This window comes from Amia ocellicauda, chromosome 22 (genome assembly GCF_036373705.1).
Source record: "Amia ocellicauda isolate fAmiCal2 chromosome 22, fAmiCal2.hap1, whole genome shotgun sequence".
Taxonomy (NCBI): Eukaryota; Metazoa; Chordata; class Actinopteri; order Amiiformes; family Amiidae; genus Amia; species Amia ocellicauda.
Genome location: NC_089871.1, coordinates 1,729,670 through 1,746,114, shown reverse-complemented (window position 1 = coordinate 1,746,114; position 16,445 = coordinate 1,729,670). Strand labels below are relative to the sequence as shown.

At 45.6% G+C, this 16,445-nt stretch overlaps 1 protein-coding gene across 4 annotated transcripts in view; it reads left to right on the top strand.

Moving 5' to 3' along the window:
• The first annotated feature begins 292 nt into the window (after nt 1-292).
• LOC136718056 (uncharacterized) overlaps nt 293-16,445 on the top strand; it is a 32,054-nt gene continuing 15,901 nt past the window's right edge. For 2 of the 4 annotated variants that reach the window (XM_066695676.1, XM_066695673.1), the window contains exons 1-11: nt 293-657; nt 4,848-4,952; nt 5,318-5,360; nt 5,533-5,573; nt 5,835-5,883; nt 5,973-6,007; nt 6,227-6,274; nt 6,381-6,408; nt 7,036-7,091; nt 7,867-7,926; nt 8,289-8,342. In XM_066695676.1, the coding sequence (XP_066551773.1) occupies nt 4,850-4,952; nt 5,318-5,360; nt 5,533-5,573; nt 5,835-5,883; nt 5,973-6,007; nt 6,227-6,274; nt 6,381-6,408; nt 7,036-7,091; nt 7,867-7,926; nt 8,289-8,342 (517 nt within the window). In that variant the 5' untranslated portion in view covers nt 293-657; nt 4,848-4,849. Of the gene's footprint in view, nt 658-1,598; nt 2,023-4,847; nt 4,953-5,317; nt 5,361-5,532; nt 5,574-5,834; nt 5,884-5,972; nt 6,008-6,226; nt 6,275-6,380; nt 6,409-7,035; nt 7,092-7,866; nt 7,927-8,288; nt 8,343-16,445 lie in introns of those variants that run through there. The other 2 variants (XM_066695675.1, XM_066695674.1) reach the window with 2 other exon arrangements.

Below are 16,445 nucleotides of genomic sequence, written 5' to 3'. Positions count from 1 at the left end.
CAGTTATCAAATTAATGCCGAGGTCTTCCTGAACCCGGGGGCCCGTCCTTCCTGCATAGTCCGGCTGTGGGCACGTTTAAAGTCGCCTCTGGGTGGGGGAGAGGGGTGTATCGTGCCTGTCCTCGGCCCTGATGCCTGTGTGAGCTGCAGGTAAGAAGTGCAGCTAGAGGAGCTCACTGGTGTGTAACGGGTATGCAAATTACAGCGTGGGTTGGGGGGGGGCGTATTGAAGGAAAGCCAGTGTGAGAGCCTCGACGCTCAGCCCCGAGGCTTAGATGAGTCAATAGCGCGTCTGTCAGGAGGCTATCGGGCTTATCATTAGCGGGCCTGGGAGGCGGCGCACCTTGCTGCTCCCCCCCCCATTGCTGTCCGGCCGCCTGCGCAGCGGATGTGGTCGACAACGGGGTTTACAAACAGGAAGCCCCCGCAGCTCGAGAGCCCTGCGCCTCATCTCTCTTTCTCTCACACTCACTCTCTCTCACTCTGACGCCTCGCCCTCCTCTAGAGAGGCAGCCCGGTGAAGCTGCCCATAACGCCAGGCTCGACGGTCTGCTTCACCCCCAGAGGACCGAGGAGGAGGGGGTGTTGTGCTGGGGGTAGAACTCTGCTCCCCCGGCTATAGTGCTGAGGAGGCGGGCGATGCGGAGGGGGGTCCAGGTAAGATGCTCTGCCGCAGAGACCGTCGCGCCGTTCTGTGTCTATCTGTGTCTTTCCCTGCTGGGGGTCTCGGGGGTGGCCTGGTGTTGGCCGTGATGGAAGCCAGTCCTCTGGGTCGAGCGCCCCGAAGGGAATCTCATGCTCTGGTTATTTTTTTAAATGAGTTCAAATCTGCACTTACTGTGGTGTTACAAGTTTTTTATTTTATTATTATGATTATTATTAAACGTTCAAGTTACTGTTGGACTTAAAGCCACCAAGTGTGCCGCAGGTTTGAGCTGCTCAGGGTGGATTCTCTGAGGTGCCGGTCCTGTCGATCAGCCCTGATGAGTCGCCACCATTCTGCGCCTCTGACAGGTGTTCTCATTGAAGCAGAATGTTTAGAAAGCGACTCGATCGAAACCTAATCTCGAGAGACTGGGTTGTTTTCTGTTAAAACAATGAGCTTCGGTGTGTGTTTTTTTCTCCATTCAAATAATTGGTGAATGGATACGACTGCAACTTCCTCCTTCTGCCTCCCACCTTTACATCCTTCATCTCTGAGATCACCGACATGTTTGTATTTTTCTTTCACTTTTCTCTCTCCTCTTCAAATCTCTTAATATATTTTTTTACCTCCCCACCCCCCAAAAAAGTTGTTAAAAAGGTTTTTCAGTTGGGCCTGGATTTATTAACCTTCTTTTTGGGGATGTCACCACGTGTTTTGGTCTGGCCTGCTCTGACCTGCGCTGTGCTGTGTGCGAGTGGGACGCCATCGCCGCCAGGTCTGCTTGAGCGGTTTCACTTCTGTTAACTGCTCTCACTTTCCAGGTGTGAATTTGTTTTGGGTGATATATATATATATATATATATATATATATATATATAGATAGTTTCTAGAGTTATAATTGGACTTTAAAACTGTGCATTACAGTGAAGTTTAGGGATGAAACCATTTAGGTTGGGCTGATCCTTGGAATGGATTATTTTCCACTGGTATCTGAATCACTGGCAGTGTCTTCCTTTCTTGCCTTGTGATGGCAGTCTGGTGAGAGGCTGCCCAAATCTCCCGATCCCCACTGAGGCCTGCCAGGCATGGGGCCATGGACAAACAGTCGGGGAACTGCTGGGGGTGGTTCACGCTTTAGAGAGCCAGTGACAAACTAAAACAACTTTGAAAACGGGAATTGGGGAAGAGCTGAAGACACTTCTCCTCACAAAGCGTTTGAAACTGAGTCATTGCGAGACGGAGCAGTACAGGAAACTGCGGTTTGTTGTTGAGGAAGCGCACGGGGCTGAAGGGCAGTTGGGAGCTCCAGGCGGACCGAGCACACGCAGCACCTCCGAGACAACTGCACTCTCCCCTGTCTGTCCCCTCCGTGGCCGGTAGGTACTCCTGCAGTCTCTCGCTTGCGTAGGGAAATGGGAAAGGGTGGGGACGACTATAAAACAAGAGCCAAGGAGGTGGTAGTAGCTGTGCTTCAGTGTGCCAGCCGGTGGAGTGACTGGCCGGGCTGTGTCATGGCATGGGAACGCTTGAATTCTGGTTGCCCTAGTCGTGTGTTAGTGTAATTGCGGCTGCCTGTGTGTCCGACCACTTTGTACCATAGTTTTCCAACATATAGATACGTGAGTTGCCGCTGAAGTGTTTTAAATCTATCTTGTCTATTTTAATCATACCAAGGGGATGCAATTTGGGCTCATGAATAATATAAGGATCATACATTCCTGCCACATGAAAAATAAATGTGAATCCGTGGAGGCACAGGGAGCTGCTCCAGTTGAACTGGGGATGAAGCTCAGATCATCTCCAGTAACACCAGGGAGGGGATCGCACAGGTCCAGGAACTGGAAATTGAACCGCGTTGTTTTTGTAGATGTGTTTGTTTGGAGGGGAGGGTCTCTGTTGCAACCGCAGTGTGGCTTTGCAAAACATGATGGTTGCTGGGGGGGGTGAGAGGTGTTGCAGCCTGTCTTTGTAGGCCAATGCATGCCTGTCCACACAGTGCCGTCGGTAACTCCGGTATGCCGTAACTGGGAAGGGCCGGCCGTGTGAGCGCTGGAGCTCCAGCAGTCGATGTGCATCGTGGGGGGGTGAGGGGGTGTGTGTGAACTCACCCGGCCTTTAATAACGCGTCCCTCGTCACAGAGACATGACTGAGGCGCTGTCACACGGCGATCGCTCAGCTTCCGTCCCCCGGGAGGTATGTGCTCGTCCGCAGATGAGGAAACCACAGATACATGCAACGGGTGATTAATTAATGATTAATTTTCTGAGCAGTCAAACCCATCGATCTGTGTGGTTTGTTCTCGTGTGTTTATTCTTGCTCAACGCAGGATGTGTCTTCTCTGACAAAGCCCTCTACCCAGATTGACAGCCAGGAGTGTCCGTGAATAAGGATCAGATGCGAATCCGCTCTAATTTTGCAATATCCCATCGAGCAGCGGTGCTGTTTGGCCCCATCCTCAGGGCCGGCACACCATGGTGGGGTGTCTGTTAGCATCTATAGTGAAGCTGCTACCAATGGTGGCTCTTACTGCTCTACTCCTTCCTTTTTTAATTCTCTTCTCTACACATACACACATGATGTGACCCACCCCCGGGGACGGTCATCTCTCCCTGCTGGAGCCCGAGATCTTTTAACCCTTTTATGAATGATTGTTTTTTAAAATGACTTTTAAAAATGAATTTTAACTCTTTTTAAAGATTTAGTTGTTTTTAAAGCACTAGTTGTTTTTTTTTTTTTGGTTAGTTTGTTCTATTTTTTTGGTCAAATACATTGACCGTCTGGATTTAATTTTAAATGCATTGGACCGTTTTGGTTTGTTTTTTATTTTTACCTTTTAATTGTTTTTTTTATTTTGTCCAGTGCATTTTCAGTTATTTTCAATGTATTTGACTTTTTTTGTTGGTAGCAGTTTGCTTTAATCACGTTTGTTTTGTTGTTTTGTGCACTTGTTTATTTGAAGTTCATATATATTGTTTATGTTAAATCACTAAGATTTTAAAAATTTTAAGTGATTTTAAGAATTGATTTTTAAAATTTGAATCACGAGTATTAAAATTTGTTTTAATGTTTTTATCCTTGAAATGTAAAATACCAAATAAAACAGTATTTTACACATACACACACACACACACACACACACAGAGGTGCGTACTTGGTTGCAGAGGCCCAGCAGATATGTAGGCTTTGGGGAGCTGTAGACCCACCAGCCGCACGGCTCTGAGAGTCGGTCCTCGCTGTCGACCACACACACTTCCTGTGGCTGCCTGCAGGCTGTGCCCACAGAGGATCGAAACTTCAAGACTCTGGCCAGGGAACTTCATTGTAATTTTATTTTTCTTTCTTGCACACATATAGTACTGTGCAAAAGCTTTAGGCAGGTGTGGAAAAAAAATGTGTAAAGTGTGAGTGCTTTCAAAAATAGACATGTTAATAGATTGTATTTATGAATTAACAAAATGCAAAGTGAGTGAACAGAAGAAAAATCTACATCAAATCCATATTTGGTGTGACCACCCTTTGCCTTCAACACAGCATAGTCCAAACTTGAATATAATAGAAAGTGTATGGCTTGACTTGGAGATTGCAGTCCATCAACAATCCCCAACAAACTTCTCAGAACTGGAGCTATTTTTGAAAGAAGAAAGGGTGAAACATCACAGCATCCCACTGGGCAAAGCTGGGAGAAACCTGTCCAGAAAGACACAAAGCAATGGCTGTCAAAGGTGCTGCCACTGACTAAGTACAGACTTGTATATTTTCTGAGCAGGTTTTGGTGACATTCAGCGTCCTTAATGTATAACCATGTTGAGTTTGATCATTAGAGTTCGGAAAACTGTTTTACATTATTGGTAAACATGAATGTTTCGGTGGGGTTGAGAGCTTTTGCATGGCACTGTATACATACATCCTAAAACTCACTCTTAATCACTGTGTCCCGTGGTCAGTCCACTAACTCCCTCCTGGTCCAGATGAGCCTCATCCCTGCAGCTTTACTGGCAGTGGTAGAGCAGGGATATACCCTGCGACGGCCATGAAGAGGTTCAGATCCCTCTGTCCTCCCCCCCAATGCGTACTTTCTTGCGCCTCCTGGTCTGGTTTCCTGGCTGCTCCTGCTGTGGCACAGGTTGCCGTTTGGGTTGCCGTCTGATAAAGGGCTCCTACACGCAGTACCCTCCTCTCCCCTCTCTCACCTTATCACAGGTATGAACGCCGTAACCACCCAGCAGGGGGTGGTCCTGGTCCTGGCCTCCATCATGCCCCTTGTGGCTCTGCTGCTGCTGTGCCTGTGCTGCCAGAGGAAACCCCGTAAGTAAGAGGTTGTGTCGAGGGCGAGGCCTGGGCCCTGTATAAATCAGTAGCTCGGCCACGTGCCCACCTAGCAAACAGGAAACTGCCTCAATGGAAAAAGTTAACTTGCAGGCGGTGGGCATCTCAGAGGTCAGATCGAATCGTTTTTTTACTCCACTGCTTCTATTAATGGGCTTAATAAGTCACAATTTCCTGTGTGTTGAAGATGTTTGGGGTTGTGTTACATCTAGCTCTCCAGGTGTCCGTCGCTGCCCCCTTGATCCCAGTGCTGGGGTCATTGTCTTAAGCATGCAGATATTTCATCCTGTCCTCCTTCTGCGTAGGAAAGTAACGTCATTGTTGTCGACGTTTTGTCTTTGCAGAGGTGATAAAAGAAGAGAACCAAATCTACGACCCCCAGCTGTTGTAAGTAAAGTCTTTTGTTGGTTTGTTGAGATTAAATGGGTTTGGTCCTAAGATCTAGCTACACTCACCGAAAAAATAAAAAGGCAGTGAAGCAAACGGAACAACTATTAATTTAAAACTGATCACTGATGCAACCTCTCTCTCTCTCTCTCTCTCTCTCTCTATTTCACAGCGAGGGCCGGGAGCACATGACCGTAGTGCGATCCAAGACTGGCAAGTTTAAATACTTTAAAAACGTTTCCTTTGAAAACAGGTGATAAGATCATTATATTGCACCCTTATCTGTGTGGTTTTAAAGCTCACGTTGCAGCACAAGCATGCGGAGAGGATAAGCATTATAGGAGATGGTTTGGTTTAAATGTCAGTCGCGACGAGGGCAATGCCCCGTCAGAGTCAGACGCGGTGGTCAGGTCAGGGCTGTGGGGACGCGACTCTGTCTGGAGCCGCCTGCTCACCTGTCTCGTCTCCCTCCAGTGACGCGACACAACCGGATCGAAAGGAAGCTGCCCCCATCGCCGCCCCAGTGAGTATTGCCGCCAGCACTGCCCTGTGGGGGGATTCATGATTTATAATGAATGTTTTGTATTGATGATATAATATTTGATGTTGTAGGGAGGATTTCATGGAGACATTGCAGAACACAGAAGGTAAGGTGGTGTTTATCTCTCCTGCTCTTGCTTTAAAATGGTGACTGTAAACATGACGATCCGTCCCCGGTGGGCAATTCACACGAGAACACCACAGCCAGGATGTGTGGCTAGCCTCTCCCCGAGTCCGTATTGAGCGCAACAACTGTCTCTTTCATCTTGAAGACCCTTGCCCTGCTCTGAGAGAGACACTGATCGTTTTCCCCTTCTGTTTTGCAGCAGCGGGAGCCATCGAGGTCCAAGGACCGTACCAAAATGTGGAGGCCCGTGAGTCCCTTATAAAATGGTTGTTTACTAACTCTGTGTATCACTGAGTGGATTGCCTGCAGTTTTCCCTTGCAGTCTGATTGTTGCTCTCCTTTTTGTTTCCCAGTAGGAGAGGGCTGTGAACCCATGTATGTGTAAGTATCTGATATCTGTTTGGTTTTTTCCACCCCACATCGGCTTTGACTACCACCCCGCTCCCCCGACACAAGAATACATGAAACGAAACAAACGAACAAGCGAGAGACCCGATCCCCCAGCCCCCTCCTTCATGTCTCAGAGTGTAATAATGGAAGAGAGCGTGCTCTTGAGAGTTGTGTCCTCCAGCTGACGTGGCTGCTGTTTGAAGAGGCCTCAAGAGGAAGCAGTAGGAGTCGCGCTGGTCTTGAGCAGAAACGCTGCTGACTGCCCATAACCGAGCTGTGTGTTTGTGCTGCAGAGCCTCTGTGAGCGGCTTTGATACACGAGGCTGAGCGCGTGGCGGGGCGACAGTGTTCGACGATGAGACGGGTCAGCCGTGAGAACAAACAAACAGACCTTGAGCGCTCACAGCCATGGGCGGCACGGAGATAAGACGCGGGATGGGCTGCGGGTGGCAGGAAACGGGGCCGCTCCTGAGAGTGAGCGATCTGCTAAAACGTGTGGAAAAATCCCACCATAACATACCCCCGTTCACACTGAGACCCCTTCCCAGCTCGCTGTCATGCACAGCTGCCTCCCTGCCTGGCAGAAGGGCACCATTAACCATGAACACTGTTTTACAGGGATCCCATTGGAGGGTCACCCTACCAGAACCTGCCCCAGGACGGCAAGGAGAAGGGTAGGTACGGTGAGCCCACAGGGAGGGGCGGGTGGTGTTTCCTGGAGGCTGTAGCCATTTCAGCTGCTTACTTACTGAGAATGATGTATTATTAATATGTTGCTAGATTACTGGATTGTATTGGTCGAGTGTGATACATTTTTATTTGGAAATATAAAATGGAAGAAGATTTTTTTGCTAGTATTTTCAGCTAGGGAGGCAAAATACTGTGAGAGAGAGACGTGACGTCCTTTCAGGTGGTTAGTGACTGTTAGAGCTGTGGCCTCCTCGCCCGGGCTCCAGTCTGCGGCCACGAATGCCATACGGGCAGCGAGAGCCAGGCCAGATCTGAGCAGACGAGCCACATTAAAGGCAGGGCTGAGCTCAGCGCGACTCAGGCAGCCTGGCTCTCATTCTCACTGATGGAAACACCCCACTAGTTCAGTTAACCCTAGGGGGGTGGCCCAGTCTTGGAGCTGAAGGGCCTCAATGCTCCGAGTCTCTGTGCCTAATTAATTGAACAAGGTGATCGGTGTGCCGTTGTCCTAGTCCCCTTGTCTGGACTGTGAGGGAGTGAATAGACCTGAAACATACCAGTGGGATCCGTCCCTCTAGACAGTATTAACGAGGCAATTAGAGTCAAGGTCTGAAACCACAGACCTCCGCTAATCTTTGCACCATGCGCTGCAGTCCACCTCTCTGCTCTGCAGCCTGTAAACTGCCATCACCGGCACAGCGCCGCCTCGCTGCCCTGGTGCAGGGTCCGGACTCAGGTCTCTTCTCTTTCTTTGCCCAGATACAGATACCTACTCCTACGAGAACGTGTTCCCCACCATAGAGCTGCAGCATGACTCAGGTAAGCCGCGCCCGTCTGTCAGTCAGAGAGAGACCCGTTTGCCCCGTCTGTGTCCCGGTGCTGAAACCTGGCCTCGAGGCGAGAAATGATGAAGCTGCCTGTTTGGACGTATCGGGGCTTTCCTGCTGCGATTCTCCTGCCGTTCAGTTCAAGGGGGTCCTGCAATCATCAGCACTCGGGGGGCAAAGACTGACGCAGCCGGGTTTTCCACCGTGTGTCGGGGAACGGGAACACGGCGGCTGCATTAGAATAAGTAATAAGTAATAAGTAGGACTCACAACCATCGGAGACTTAAGCAGACCCCGCCTGTGACACGTTTGACCACCGACGAGAGATTCACGCTCCTTCCTTTCTACTTGCAGATGCCTCCGATTATGAAAACAGTGATTTCCTGACCAACATGGCTACAGAGAAAGGTGTGCCGCGTGATTGGGCAGTGTGATTTACTGGTTGAGTGACTGTGATTGGTTTGTGTGATTGTGTGGTTGAGTGATTGTGTGATTGGTTTGTGTGATTGTGTGGTTGAGTGACTGTGTGATTGTGTGATTGGTTTGTGTGATTGTGTGGTTGAGTGACTGTGTGATTGTGTGATTGGTTTGTGTGATTGTGTGATTGGTTTGTGTGATTGTGTGGTTGAGTGACTGTGTGATTGTGTGATTGGTTTGTGTGACTGTGTGATTGTGTGATTGGTTTGTGTGATTGTGTGGTTGAGTGACTGTGTGATTGTGTGATTGGTTTGTGTGATTGTGTGATTGGTTTGTGTGATTGTGTGGTTGAGTGACTGTGTGATTGTGTGATTGGTTTGTGTGATTGTGTGGTTGAGTGACTGTGACTCTGATTGTGTGATTGGTTTGTGTGATTGTGTGGTTGAGTGACTGTGTGATTGTGTGATTGGTTTGTGTGATTGTGTGGTTGAGTGATTGTGTGATTGGTTTGTGTGATTGTGTGGTTGAGTGACTGTGTGATTGTGTGATTGGTTTGTGTGATTGTGTGATTGGTTTGTGTGATTGTGTGGTTGAGTGACTGTGTGATTGTGTGATTGGTTTGTGTGATTGTGTGGTTGAGTGACTGTGTGATTGTGTGATTGGTTTGTGTGATTGTGTGGTTGAGTGACTGTGTGATTGTGTGATTGGTTTGTGTAATTGTGTGGTTGAGTGACTGTGTGATTGTGTGATTGGTTTGTGTGATTGTGTGGTTGAGTGATTGTGTGATTGGTTTGTGTGATTGTGTGGTTGAGTGACTGTGTGATTGTGTGATTGGTTTGTGTGATTGTGTGGTTGAGTGACTGTGTGATTGTGTGATTGGTTTGTGTGATTGTGTGATTGGTTTGTGTGATTGTGTGGTTGAGTGACTGTGTGATTGTGTGATTGGTTTGTGTGACTGTGTGATTGTGTGATTGGTTTGTGTGATTGTGTGGTTGAGTGACTGTGTGATTGTGTGATTGGTTTGTGTGATTGTGTGATTGGTTTGTGTGATTGTGTGGTTGAGTGACTGTGTGATTGTGTGATTGGTTTGTGTGATTGTGTGGTTGAGTGACTGTGACTCTGATTGTGTGATTGGTTTGTGTGATTGTGTGGTTGAGTGACTGTGTGATTGTGTGATTGGTTTGTGTGATTGTGTGGTTGAGTGATTGTGTGATTGGTTTGTGTGATTGTGTGGTTGAGTGACTGTGTGATTGTGTGATTGGTTTGTGTGATTGTGTGATTGGTTTGTGTGATTGTGTGGTTGAGTGACTGTGTGATTGTGTGATTGGTTTGTGTGATTGTGTGGTTGAGTGACTGTGTGATTGTGTGATTGGTTTGTGTGATTGTGTGGTTGAGTGACTGTGTGATTGTGTGATTGGTTTGTGTAATTGTGTGGTTGAGTGACTGTGTGATTGTGTGATTGGTTTGTGTGATTGTGTGGTTGAGTGATTGTGTGATTGGTTTGTGTGATTGTGTGGTTGAGTGACTGTGTGATTGTGTGATTGGTTTGTGTGATTGTGTGGTTGAGTGACTGTGACTCTGATTGTGTGATTGGTTTGTGTGATTGTGTGTTGAGTGACTGTGACTCTGATTGTGTGATTGGTTTGTGTGATTGTGTGGTTGAGTGACTGTGTGATTGTGTGATTGGTTTGTGTGATTGTGTGATTGGTTTGTGTGATTGTGTGGTTGAGTGACTGTGTGATTGTGTGATTGGTTTGTGTGATTGTGTGGTTGAGTGACTGTGTGATTGGTTTGTGTGATTGTGTGGTTGAGTGACTGTGTGATTGTGTGATTGGTTTGTGTGATTGTGTGATTGGTTTGTGTGATTGTGTGGTTGAGTGACTGTAACTCTGATTGTGTGATTGGTTTGTGTGATTGTGTGGTTGAGTGACTGTGTGATTGTGTGATTGGTTTGTGTGATTGTGTGGTTGAGTGACTGTGTGATTGTGTGATTGGTTTGTGTGATTGTGTGGTTGAGTGACTGTGACTCTGATTGTGTGATTGGTTTGTGTGATTGTGTGGTTGAGTGACTGTGTGATTGTGTGATTGGTTTGTGTGATTGTGTGATTGGTTTGTGTGATTGTGTGATTGGTTTGTGTGATTGTGTGGTTGAGTGACTGTGTGATTGTGTGATTGGTTTGTGTGATTGTGTGGTTGAGTGACTGTGTGATTGTGTGATTGGTTTGTGTGATTGTGTGGTTGAGTGACTGTGTGATTGTGTGATTGGTTTGTGTGATTGTGTGATTGGTTTGTGTGATTGTGTGGTTGAGTGACTGTAACTCTGATTGTGTGATTGGTTTGTGTGATTGTGTGGTTGAGTGACTGTGTGATTGTGTGATTGGTTTGTGTGATTGTGTGGTTGAGTGACTGTGTGATTGTGTGATTGGTTTGTGTGATTGTGTGGTTGAGTGACTGTGACTCTGATTGTGTGATTGGTTTGTGTGATTGTGTGGTTGAGTGACTGTGTGATTGTGTGATTGGTTTGTGTGATTGTGTGATTGTGTGGTTGAGTGACTGTGTGATTGTGTGATTGGTTTGTGTGATTGTGTGATTGGTTTGTGTGATTGTGTGGTTGAGTGACTGTGACTCTGATTGTGTGATTGGTTTGTGTGATTGTGTGATTGAGTGACTGTGTGATTGTGTGATTGGTTTGTGTGATTGTGTGGTTGAGTGACTGTGTGATTGTGTGATTGGTTTGTGTGATTGTGTGGTTGAGTGACTGTGTGATTGTGTGGTGACTCTGATTGTGTGATTGGTTTGTGTGATTGTGTGATTGAGTGACTGTGTGATTGTGTGATTGGTTTGTGTGATTGTGTGGTTGAGTGACTGTGTGATTGTGTGATTGGTTTGTGTGATTGTGTGGTTGAGTGACTGTGTGATTGTGTGGTTGAGTGACTGTGTGATTGTGTGATTGGTTTGTGTGATTGTGTGATTGGTTTGTGTGATTGTGTGGTTGAGTGACTGTGTGATTGTGTGATTGGTTTGTGTGATTGTGTGGTTGAGTGACTGTGTGATTGTGTGATTGGTTTGTGTGATTGTGTGGTTGAGTGACTGTGTGATTGGTTTGTGTGATTGTGTGGTTGAGTGACTGTGTGATTGTGTGATTGGTTTGTGTGATTGTGTGGTTGAGTGACTGTGTGATTGTGTGATTGGTTTGTGTGATTGTGTGGTTGAGTGACTGTGTGATTGTGTGATTGGTTTGTGTGATTGTGTGGTTGAGTGACTGTGACTCTGATTGTGTGATTGGTTTGTGTGATTGTGTGATTGGTTTGTGTGATTGTGTGGTTGAGTGATTGTGTGATTGGTTTGTGTGATTGTGTGGTTGAGTGACTGTGTGATTGTGTGATTGGTTTGTGTGATTGTGTGATTGGTTTGTGTGATTGTGTGGTTGAGTGACTGTAACTCTGATTGTGTGATTGGTTTGTGTGATTGTGTGGTTGAGTGACTGTGTGATTGTGTGATTGGTTTGTGTGATTGTGTGGTTGAGTGACTGTGTGATTGTGTGATTGGTTTGTGTGATTGTGTGGTTGAGTGACTGTGACTCTGATTGTGTGATTGGTTTGTGTGATTGTGTGGTTGAGTGACTGTGTGATTGGTTTGTGTGATTGTGTGGTTGAGTGACTGTGTGATTGTGTGATTGGTTTGTGTGATTGTGTGATTGGTTTGTGTGATTGGTTTGTGTGATTGTGTGGTTGAGTGACTGTGTGATTGTGTGATTGGTTTGTGTGATTGTGTGGTTGAGTGACTGTGTGATTGTGTGATTGGTTTGTGTGATTGTGTGATTGGTTTGTGTGATTGTGTGGTTGAGTGACTGTGTGATTGTGTGATTGTGTGATTGGTTTGTGTGATTGTGTGGTTGTGTGGTTGAGTGACTGTGTGATTGTGTGATTGGTTTGTGTGATTGGTTTGTGTGATTGTGTGGTTGAGTGACTGTGTGATTGTGTGATTGGTTTGTGTGATTGTGTGGTTGAGTGACTGTGTGATTGTGTGATTGGTTTGTGTGATTGTGTGATTGGTTTGTGTGATTGTGTGGTTGAGTGACTGTGACTCTGATTGTGTGATTGGTTTGTGTGATTGTGTGGTTGAGTGACTGTGTGATTGGTTTGTGTGATTGTGTGGTTGAGTGACTGTGTGATTGTGTGATTGGTTTGTGTGATTGTGTGATTGGTTTGTGTGATTGGTTTGTGTGATTGTGTGGTTGAGTGACTGTGTGATTGTGTGATTGGTTTGTGTGATTGTGTGGTTGAGTGACTGTGTGATTGTGTGATTGTGTGATTGTGTGATTGGTTTGTGTGATTGTGTGGTTGAGTGACTGTGTGATTGTGTGATTGGTTTGTGTGATTGTGTGGTTGAGTGACTGTGTGATTGTGTGATTGGTTTGTGTGATTGTGTGATTGGTTTGTGTGATTCTGTGGTTGAGTGACTGTAACTCTGATTGTGTGATTGGTTTGTGTGATTGTGTGGTTGAGTGACTGTGTGATTGTGTGATTGGTTTGTGTGATTGTGTGGTTGAGTGACTGTGTGATTGTGTGATTGGTTTGTGTGATTGTGTGGTTGAGTGACTGTGTGATTGTGTGATTGGTTTGTGTGATTGTGTGGTTGAGTGACTGTGACTCTGATTGTGTGATTGGTTTGTGTGATTGTGTGGTTGAGTGACTGTGTGATTGTGTGATTGGTTTGTGTGATTGTGTGGTTGAGTGATTGTGTGATTGGTTTGTGTGATTGTGTGGTTGAGTGACTGTGTGATTGTGTGATTGGTTTGTGTGATTGTGTGGTTGAGTGACTGTGTGATTGTGTGATTGGTTTGTGTGATTGTGTGATTGGTTTGTGTGATTGTGTGGTTGAGTGACTGTGTGATTGTGTGATTGGTTTGTGTGATTGTGTGGTTGAGTGACTGTGTGATTGTGTGATTGGTTTGTGTGATTGTGTGGTTGAGTGACTGTGTGATTGTGTGATTGGTTTGTGTGATTGTGTGGTTGAGTGACTGTGTGATTGTGTGGTTGAGTGACTGTGTGATTGTGTGATTGGTTTGTGTGATTGTGTGATTGGTTTGTGTGATTGTGTGGTTGAGTGACTGTGTGATTGTGTGATTGGTTTGTGTGATTGTGTGGTTGAGTGACTGTGTGATTGGTTTGTGTGATTGTGTGGTTGAGTGACTGTGTGATTGTGTGATTGGTTTGTGTGATTGTGTGATTGGTTTGTGTGATTGTGTGGTTGAGTGACTGTGTGATTGGTTTGTGTGATTGTGTGGTTGAGTGACTGTGTGATTGTGTGATTGGTTTGTGTGATTGTGTGATTGGTTTGTGTGATTGGTTTGTGTGATTGTGTGGTTGAGTGACTGTGTGATTGTGTGATTGGTTTGTGTGATTGTGTGGTTGAGTGACTGTGTGATTGTGTGATTGGTTTGTGTGATTGTGTGATTGGTTTGTGTGATTGTGTGGTTGAGTGACTGTGTGATTGTGTGATTGTGTGATTGGTTTGTGTGATTGTGTGGTTGAGTGACTGTGTGATTGTGTGATTGGTTTGTGTGATTGTGTGGTTGAGTGACTGTGTGATTGTGTGATTGGTTTGTGTGATTGTGTGATTGGTTTGTGTGATTCTGTGGTTGAGTGACTGTAACTCTGATTGTGTGATTGGTTTGTGTGATTGTGTGGTTGAGTGACTGTGTGATTGTGTGATTGGTTTGTGTGATTGGTTTGTGTGATTGTGTGGTTGAGTGACTGTGTGATTGTGTGATTGGTTTGTGTGATTGTGTGGTTGAGTGACTGTGTGATTGTGTGATTGGTTTGTGTGATTGTGTGATTGGTTTGTGTGATTGTGTGGTTGAGTGACTGTGACTCTGATTGTGTGATTGGTTTGTGTGATTGTGTGGTTGAGTGACTGTGTGATTGGTTTGTGTGATTGTGTGGTTGAGTGACTGTGTGATTGTGTGATTGGTTTGTGTGATTGTGTGATTGGTTTGTGTGATTGTGTGGTTGAGTGACTGTGTGATTGTGTGATTGGTTTGTGTGATTGTGTGGTTGAGTGACTGTGTGATTGTGTGATTGTGTGATTGTGTGATTGGTTTGTGTGATTGTGTGGTTGAGTGACTGTGTGATTGTGTGATTGGTTTGTGTGATTGTGTGGTTGAGTGACTGTGTGATTGTGTGATTGGTTTGTGTGATTGTGTGATTGGTTTGTGTGATTCTGTGGTTGAGTGACTGTAACTCTGATTGTGTGATTGGTTTGTGTGATTGTGTGGTTGAGTGACTGTGTGATTGTGTGATTGGTTTGTGTGATTGTGTGGTTGAGTGACTGTGTGATTGTGTGATTGGTTTGTGTGATTGTGTGGTTGAGTGACTGTGTGATTGTGTGATTGGTTTGTGTGATTGTGTGGTTGAGTGACTGTGACTCTGATTGTGTGATTGGTTTGTGTGATTGTGTGGTTGAGTGACTGTGTGATTGTGTGATTGGTTTGTGTGATTGTGTGGTTGAGTGATTGTGTGATTGGTTTGTGTGATTGTGTGGTTGAGTGACTGTGTGATTGTGTGATTGGTTTGTGTGATTGTGTGGTTGAGTGACTGTGTGATTGTGTGATTGGTTTGTGTGATTGTGTGATTGGTTTGTGTGATTGTGTGGTTGAGTGACTGTGTGATTGTGTGATTGGTTTGTGTGATTGTGTGGTTGAGTGACTGTGTGATTGTGTGATTGGTTTGTGTGATTGTGTGGTTGAGTGACTGTGTGATTGTGTGATTGGTTTGTGTGATTGTGTGGTTGAGTGACTGTGTGATTGTGTGGTTGAGTGACTGTGTGATTGTGTGATTGGTTTGTGTGATTGTGTGATTGGTTTGTGTGATTGTGTGGTTGAGTGACTGTGTGATTGTGTGATTGGTTTGTGTGATTGTGTGGTTGAGTGACTGTGTGATTGGTTTGTGTGATTGTGTGGTTGAGTGACTGTGTGATTGTGTGATTGGTTTGTGTGATTGTGTGATTGGTTTGTGTGATTGTGTGGTTGAGTGACTGTGTGATTGTGTGATTGGTTTGTGTGATTGTGTGGTTGAGTGACTGTGTGATTGTGTGATTGGTTTGTGTGATTGTGTGGTTGAGTGACTGTGTGATTGTGTGATTGGTTTGTGTGATTGTGTGGTTGAGTGACTGTGTGATTGTGTGGTTGAGTGACTGTGTGATTGTGTGATTGGTTTGTGTGATTGTGTGATTGGTTTGTGTGATTGTGTGGTTGAGTGACTGTGTGATTGTGTGATTGGTTTGTGTGATTGTGTGATTGGTTTGTGTGATTGTGTGGTTGAGTGACTGTGTGATTGTGTGATTGGTTTGTGTGATTGTGTGGTTGAGTGACTGTGTGATTGTGTGATTGGTTTGTGTGATTGTGTGATTGGTTTGTGTGATTGTGTGGTTGAGTGACTGTGTGATTGTGTGATTGGTTTGTGTGATTGTGTGATTGGTTTGTGTGATTGTGTGGTTGAGTGACTGTGTGATTGTGTGATTGGTTTGTGTGATTGTGTGGTTGAGTGACTGTGTGATTGTGTGATTGGTTTGTGTGATTGTGTGATTGGTTTGTGTGATTGTGTGGTTGAGTGACTGTGTGATTGTGTGATTGGTTTGTGTGATTGTGTGGTTGAGTGACTGTGTGATTGTGTGATTGGTTTGTGTGATTGTGTGGTTGAGTGACTGTGACTCTGATTGTGTGATTGGTTTGTGTGATTGTGTGATTGGTTTGTGTGATTGTGTGGTTGAGTGATTGTGTGATTGGTTTGTGTGATTGTGTGGTTGAGTGACTGTGTGATTGTGTGATTGGTTTGTGTGATTGTGTGATTGGTTTGTGTGATTGTGTGGTTGAGTGACTGTGACTCTGATTGTGTGATTGGTTTGTGTGATTGTGTGATTGGTTTGTGTGATTGTGTGGTTGAGTGACTGTGTGATTGTGTGATTGGTTTGTGTGATTGTGTGGTTGAGTGACTGTGTGATTGGTTTGTGTGATTGTGTGGTTGAGTGACTGTGTGATTGTGTGATTGGTTTGTGTGATTGTGTGGTTGAGTGACTGTGTGATTGTGTGAT